The sequence below is a fragment of the Pundamilia nyererei genome, unplaced genomic scaffold (genome assembly GCF_000239375.1).
Source record: "Pundamilia nyererei isolate P.nyererei 1_Seehausen unplaced genomic scaffold, PunNye1.0 scaffold00035, whole genome shotgun sequence".
Taxonomy (NCBI): domain Eukaryota; kingdom Metazoa; phylum Chordata; class Actinopteri; order Cichliformes; family Cichlidae; genus Pundamilia; species Pundamilia nyererei.
The window spans coordinates 4340721-4348237 of record NW_005187436.1 but is presented as its reverse complement, the minus strand read 5'-3'; the positions used below and the strand labels follow the sequence as shown (position 1 = coordinate 4348237).

General features: G+C 38.8%; 1 protein-coding gene across 1 annotated transcript in view; it reads right to left on the bottom strand.

The window, feature by feature from the left end:
• Positions 1-1388: 1388 nt before the first annotated feature.
• The window catches only part of pnpla2 (patatin-like phospholipase domain containing 2), a 7081-nt gene continuing 952 nt past the window's right edge, over positions 1389-7517 (bottom strand). The window contains exons 2-9 of the mRNA XM_005730112.1: positions 7154-7386; positions 6647-6712; positions 5613-5822; positions 5408-5468; positions 4830-5033; positions 3675-3807; positions 3258-3380; positions 1389-2713 (exon numbers count right to left, since the gene is read on the bottom strand). Coding sequence (XP_005730169.1) covers positions 2392-2713; positions 3258-3380; positions 3675-3807; positions 4830-5033; positions 5408-5468; positions 5613-5822; positions 6647-6712; positions 7154-7386 — 1352 coding nt within the window. The 3' untranslated portion in view covers positions 1389-2391. The remainder of the gene's footprint in view (positions 2714-3257; positions 3381-3674; positions 3808-4829; positions 5034-5407; positions 5469-5612; positions 5823-6646; positions 6713-7153; positions 7387-7517) is intronic.

Sequence of the window (7517 nt, the reverse complement as noted above, 5' to 3'; positions counted from 1 at the left end):
AAATATAAAAAAAAAGAAAAGAAAAGAGAGAGAGAGAGACAGAAAAGTAAATATGTAAATAAACAGCGTTTTGTATTGTTTGGGTTATTGCACATAGAATGTAGTTTTGCACAGTGGTGTGTTTATCAGTGCATGTGCATGTGTAAGTTAAGGGTAGTTATGGCTAATAATAACTGGATGATACCAAGTTCACCAGCTTTCTTAAAAGGTCAGAAGTGATGAGACTTATGTGTGACACGTTTTGCTATTATATGTGAACAGAATGGGGGGGATATTCAAATACTCCTCTAACCAAAACAACAATATAAGCTCCTCAATTTGACCCAAAAAACGAACTCCTTTTTTTGTACTGCAATAATTTAACATATTTTAAATTAAATCAGAATCAGAAAGACTTTATTTATCCCCAAGGGGCAATTAAGATACAACAGAGCAGCATGACGTTAAAGATAAGGACAGGGCATAAACAGGCAATAAGAATGAGTTGATAAATACACAGAATATACAGTATATACACAGTTTTAGAATTAAAGTGACTGAATAAGTGAATGCACTGCTGTGTTATGTTAGTAACTCAAGAAGAACTCAAGAGTCATGCACGTTCATGCAAATATAATGGAAAAGGGGGATAAAAAGTAAAATATATATTCTTGATACTAACAAGAATGTATTTTGTTTGCATATGTAATATATTACCTGTCCAGAGGATACAATATATATCACTTGGATTAACTGTTTTCTGTATGGCATTTTCAGTCTCTTACCACAGACACAGTCACAGACTAGACTGTAAGCTGCACAGATTCTGTGGCTGTAAAACAAACCCAAATCATCACCACTCCACTCCTGATCTAATCTGAGATTGTCTTATAAGTCTTGGCTTTTTTTTCCCCAGATACAAATGTCATGGTCCTTTTAGAGAGAAGAGCATTTCTCCTGAGAAAACACGTCATACTTATTTAGTCTTTTTTAATTGTTCTCTCATGAACTTAAACATTTAACATGCTAACTGAGGTCTGTCTAGTCTGAGATGTAGCTCTTAGTTTTTCATAGTTTCTCTGAGCACTTCACAGTCTGATGTTGGGGTGAATTTGCTTGAGTTTCTCAATAGCTACTAGCAAACAGGGAAATTGTGGCAGCTTTTCTTTTGTCCTAACATGGCATTGTCCATGTTAGGACACTATTTATGTTACCCTTTTAGTTGCTGTCCAACTGTATCCTGCTGTGTTATTTTGTCCTTGTTCATTTCACTGCGTTATTTTTCAAAGTCTGCCATGATCCCTGAGTCATTATTTGGTCACTGCCTGGCATGTGTTACGTTTTTCTTCTTTTCATTGTCAGCTACAGGTTTACAGGCTAATGTGAGAACAGGAATATGAAGACACAAATATTGATCATCACTTTATTTCACAATAACATACATATTTTTCTCTGAAACATTTTTTTTTACATCATTTGGCACTTATTTTTCAATTATTTCATTGAAGGTCAAGGCACAGCATGGGAGTAGATCACACAGTTAAAGATGCAGCACACAGTGCAAGAAGAATTTTAACAAGTAGGTTGTAACCTACGAACAAAAGGCACAGTCAGATTAATGGGACTTCATAAAAAAAAAAAATCACATTTTTGATTTACTACATATGCACTAAACATGTAGCAACAAATCAAATCTGTCAACATTCAATGCTAAATATTTAAAATCATTTATAAAAAGCTTCAACTTACATCTAAATAAATCAAGATGATCAAAAAATATATACGTGATTTGGAAAAAGTAAAGCACTTTTGTATTTTTCATATAAATAATTGTTAATACATAAGGCATTGCCATTAAAATGAACCAAGAAACATAAAGTGTTGTCTTTCACACTATGCATTGACACTTGCATCACATAAATGGAGTAGGTACGTGTACTAAACAGACTGGTTCATCAGTCGTTTTGCCCTCTGTGTAGCAAAAGTTACTTAAAGCTCATGACTGGATACAGAAGGAAAACTCTGATTAACTACTGGTCAGCACTCCACCAAAAACATAAACACACACCTATTTTAACCGTGCAACCTCAAATGCTCATTCTTTGTTTCAAGTCTGTACATGACTGAGCACATGTGCTAAGTTTAAATGCACTTCTATAGACATACGATCATGATGTGTGTATGGCCTTACAATAGTTGAGCAAAAACCTCAGTTCAGCATCATGCACTGGTCCAAAGGCATTTAATACAAAGTTAAGTGTAAATATGTGAAACAATTAAAATTTCCAACCATTAGAAAATGGGGACGATCATATTAGAAAGATCTTCTTTCAGCCGAAAATACCTTAACATGAGGAAGAAGACAGATCTTTAAATCTGATTTGATGTTCTCTCTATCAGCACTCTTAGCAGCTACTGGTAGTTTCCAGAGTTAGCATCATTTGGAAGATTAAGACAACCTGTGTGCATTGTGAGACCTTCAGAGGAAAGGTCAGAGGAAAGGTCAGTAGCAGAGCTGTTATCTGGTGACATCATTCCAGTTTTGAAGGAGCCTTGCAGATCCATATTGATACAGAGCACATCTGAAAGCAGCTGCCTCTTGTAGTTTTCCAGACGCATGAAGACATCCTGGACTGAAGAGCTCCTCCCGTTCACCCAAGTGGGAAACAGGCTTGGGGAGCTGAAGTGGGATGGGATGGACTTGTAGTGGTGCAGCTCCAGTTGGCAGAACAACCTAGTATTCATGAGAAGTATTTACCAGCATGAATATGGAGTAAGCTGTAACTGTGTGATTTTGTGTTATTAAATCAGGTTTAGATACAAAAAAAAAAACATTTTTATGACAACGAATCAAATGCAGATGTGTGAACGAGGAGAGGGAATCTGCAGTTAGCGGCTCTGCTTCACTTTCAAATTATCATATAGATCCTAAAACCTCACTGTTGATCATCTTCTGTGAACTACACGGCAGATAGCTACAGCAACCAAATGATACTGTTGCTCTGTAACTGCTGGATGTGTCAACACGGTCAATTTATCAGACAGAACAGGGATTTTTAGTCGCTACTTGTTTCTGCTGCCCCCAACAGGATCACATAACCAGTTACTGTAGGTTTAACCCAGTTGAAATTCAGCCCTGTTCATTCACTGTATGAAGCAGATCCAGTTTTGGGGTTTATCAACATGGCATCATAATGACAGGCGTTGTAAATATGTGGCATAAATGGATGGCAGAAACAGTAAGTTAAAGCTTTGTGTAACTGCAGGGCTAAACCTACCTGGCAGATACACTGCGGGACAAGCTTCTGGAGGTCTGGCGAAGAAAACACTGTAGGATTTTCAATAACTGTTCTTGAATCCACACCACATCTTCCTGCACATCTGGCAGCCACTCCAAAAGTCTACACAAGGGACAAACGATTATTAGTCACCAGAGGACATAGTCGCCAGAATCAAAATCAGAATACTTTATTAATCCCTGAGGAAATTATAAGGTCACAGTTGCTCCCAGACAGTAAGAGCAGTAACTGACTGAACCAACTTAAATAATACTATAAATATTGCAGTAATAGTAAAATGGTGCTAAGATCGATTTTCACTGTATGCACTCTAAGTGAAATACAGTTTAAAGGTAATTAGTTCAATAAAAGGGACTACATGTACAAACAGACAGACGTAATGAAGTCCTATAGCACCTGAGAGTCAAGGACATAGCAGACTCCAGGGTGAGAGTGTAGGGAAGCATCATGGCTGTGGCCATCCTGACAGGAAGCAGGTTGCTTAGCGACTGCGCCAGGCTCCTCCTCTCCATGCAGGCCTCGACCAGAGCTGCAGAGGGAGGCAGAGAGACAGAATTACCCTCCTCTGTGCAAAACTACAAAGAAACTGTACACAAGTTCTATCTTATGACATCTCAAATCGATTTTTTCAGTACAGGGAAGATTGTGTACTTTATTTTCCCACAAGACTTGCAGTGACGTAAAGGTTTGAGCACTTTTACTCTGAATTTGTGCTGTGACTATTTTAGTTAGCAGAAAATTTGCTGATTTCCAAAAGATGAATCATGCTCTTTTTTATTTTAAACTAAGATAAGGGTTTTATAAAACAACTGGCACTAGAATAATCACCTCTCAGTTTTATGCCTTTACCCATGGGTTAGAGGTGCAGTTCATATCCAAGTCTGGCCTGATTTGACCTTTAGCAAGTTTATCATTTTAGACATTTGTATAAATGTTGTACGAATTCTTCATTAACAAAAAACCCCAAAAAACCCAAATGTTTGTTGTGAGGTCACAGTGACATTTAAACACAGAGAGTTCCTCCATAAGTTCAATTTAAAGAATTCACTCCAGGTATTCCTGAGATATGACACAAGACGTCTAGTCACGAAAACATAAAGATCTTGGCCATTGCTGCCTCTTTTCTGGAAAAAGAGTAGCAGGCAAAATGTTTACAAAGGTCTCAGGACTTTAGTTAGATTTACAAGGCTTCACAAGGATCGAAAAACTCAGCTGGCTACATAAAGGCTTACAAGCTGTGATTTCTCCTAAAGAGAGTTTTAATATGAACCAACTGTGCAAGATGCTAAAAACTTTGTTTGAAACTGGGAGAAATGGAACAAAAAAGCAACATTGCTTAACATTTTAAACATTAAGTCCTTGCATTATTGTTCACAGTGACAAATGTTTTAAAGATTATTAAAGGAGTTTTCAATTGTTTTTAATCTCTAGATACATTTATCCACTACCCAGGCAGATGCTGCTTTCAGTTTACACTAAAAGGTTCCATTTCTTGCTTTGTCACAGTGTACCAACTTTTCAACTCAGTCTGTACCTTCGGCATCATGTTACCTTTGTGCAGAGCGGGAGGAAGGTACTCAATGATCTGCTCGTCGAAAGAGGCGCAGGCATAAACCTCCAATGCTGTCTCTTCCACCTGGGACTTTTCTTTGTCTTCACTTTTATTTGCGTCCTCCTCTTCACTGACTTCCTCATTTTCTTCTTTGTTAGTTAGTAGTGATCTGTCTGTATAAATTCGGTGGAGATTAAGCAATCCTGAAAAGAAGAGAAAATACCAGAGTAACTCATTTAATCTGGGACCATCTGTCAGAGTCATTTCTTAATAAAATAAATAACTTAAAGAGTTCATAATGTTTAAAATACTTGTGTTGCTAAGTGTCGCCTTAGTAAACTCATGCTTTGAGTTACATAAAGCTAACGACTAACGATAACGGCTAAGAGACTCCAAATCACAGGAAAAATCAGTCTATTGATTTGATCACATAGTCATCGGAAGCACAAGCAGTGATAGTATATCTGGCTGATAATGTTTGTACATATCTCAGAGCCAGGGGACAAAAGATCGATTCGACTTGTCAGTACCAATCAGAAGAAGCTTTGAAGTAAGTTGGCAGATCAACAACCCTTACCATTTCTCTTTAAAAAATGCAGCGCGTCCGTGTATCCCTGTTTACACATGGCCTTCATTACCTGCACTCAAAACAAACACATAGAGTTATCTCACATGAGTCAGAGAGGTCCACTGAGTTCACTCACTGAGCCAATCAATTTGTCGGCAGCTGTGTGTGTATCTCTATGTGCATAGATCCGGAAGGCTGTAATCAAGCTACATACCATTGGATCTGGAGGAAAAAGTGCTCTGGAGACTCTGTAGAGGTTTTTGAGAGTGAACTTGATGCTTGTGTTGGTGAAGCGAAGCTCGTGCATGTTGGTCGAGGTGTCTCGGGGGCAGATGTCGCTCTCTCCTGAGAACGGGGACACGGTGATGGTGTTTTTTAGCTCGTACTGAGGGAGGTTGTCTGAGATTCCTCCATCAACGTATCGCTACACGAATAAAGAAAAAAAACCATCAGAAAATCTACAGAAAGTAACACGTGATTGACTTTAAAGGACTCGTGTCCTTACAGCATTTCCTAAACAGGATGATGATAGCAATGACATAAAATCCTGTGTATTGACTAATCTGTGTTTTTATTGAAGTGGAGGCATGGCAGAGGTTTCACACTGTGTCAACAGATAAGATGTGGATGACATCAGCCATCTGAACTTGAGCCACTGAGGGTTAAGAGAGTTAGAACGGACTAACTTTCAAAGCCTGTGTCTGCACCATCACATTTGGCTCTGCTACTCTCTAATTTTGGTCACAAGCTCTGCATACAAACAAGAGCACGTGAGCTCCAAACAAACCATCACAAAGGCCACGGCGAGCAGTTGGGAACGCTGGTATTGCTCAATGATGTTTCCCAGAAAAAAAACCTTTGTTCTAGAAACATGGCCAGCAAAACTTCCCCCTTTAGTGTGAGATCTGCGACAAACACTAACTCTGCAGGAATTTTATAATCATTGTTTCCAAGCACATGCCATTCAGAGCAAACACATTCTCAGGGAAGGGAGGCCCCTGACAGGAGCACTTACAGAAAGAAGAAAACTGCCAAAAGTCACAGCAAAGCACAATAGAAGGAAACACGATGTGTAATTCAAGCAAAGCAGCAAAACGGACTCGCCATGACATGTTTTAAACATGCTGTGCTTCTATATTCCAACATTTAATATCTTCTTAGGGAAAGATTTAATTAAATATTCCAAAAGCAGGAACGTGAGATTAAAAGAAAGGTGCACAGGTGCCAGATAAGAGTACATTTACTTACTACTCCTTGCAGTGTGGGAGGAATGATGCCACAGTACACTGGGATGTAGGCACTGCAGACACACGCCTGATTTGGAAAAGAAATAATAAGAAACAACGTCTGATTACTAATTGTAAATGGAAATACAGTTCTTTGACTGCTGGAGATTTTCTGATTGATTTAAATCAAATCAACCAGACTGCAGCTAAATAATACTCTCAGCACATAAACGCTGTGATATCAGAAATTATTATTATTGTTTTTCTGGTCTTAAAGGATATTTTATAATAACATTGACTGAATTTTTTTTAAAAACTAGGGCTGCAGCTTGTAACTTTTATTATTACAATATAACAACCTACACAACAATTCAAGCACAACATATCAGAAAATGGTGAAAACATTGTGTGTCATAGTCCAGTGTAGCATCTGCATATCATTTGTTTTGCCTCAATAACAAAGGAGCTGCAGTGGAGATGAATATTATGTTGCAGCAAGCCTGCTGATCAAAGTATTAACACTGCATACCTGCACCACTTCCTCCTTGTTGTTGAACTGGGTCACCAGGACGTTTTCTCCGTCTGTAACTCGGGTGAGAGAGATTCCCAGCCTCCCACTGGCTCGATGGTGGCAATCAGCTGGCAGAGTGCGTCGCAGCATGTGTCGCACGATCTTCACCAGGTTAAAGGAAGGATGCATCGGCCCGAGGAACCGCTTTCTCGCGTCTTTGGCAACCTCAATGATGCTTGCACCAGCCTCTCCTGTGAAACAGGGAAACAGACATTGGCGTCTGGGAACTGTTGTGCACTTTATGACAGAAAGTTTTGGTGCTTTTGTTGCAGCGAGACAGGTTAATGGACATCAGTGTAACACACACACACACACATATATA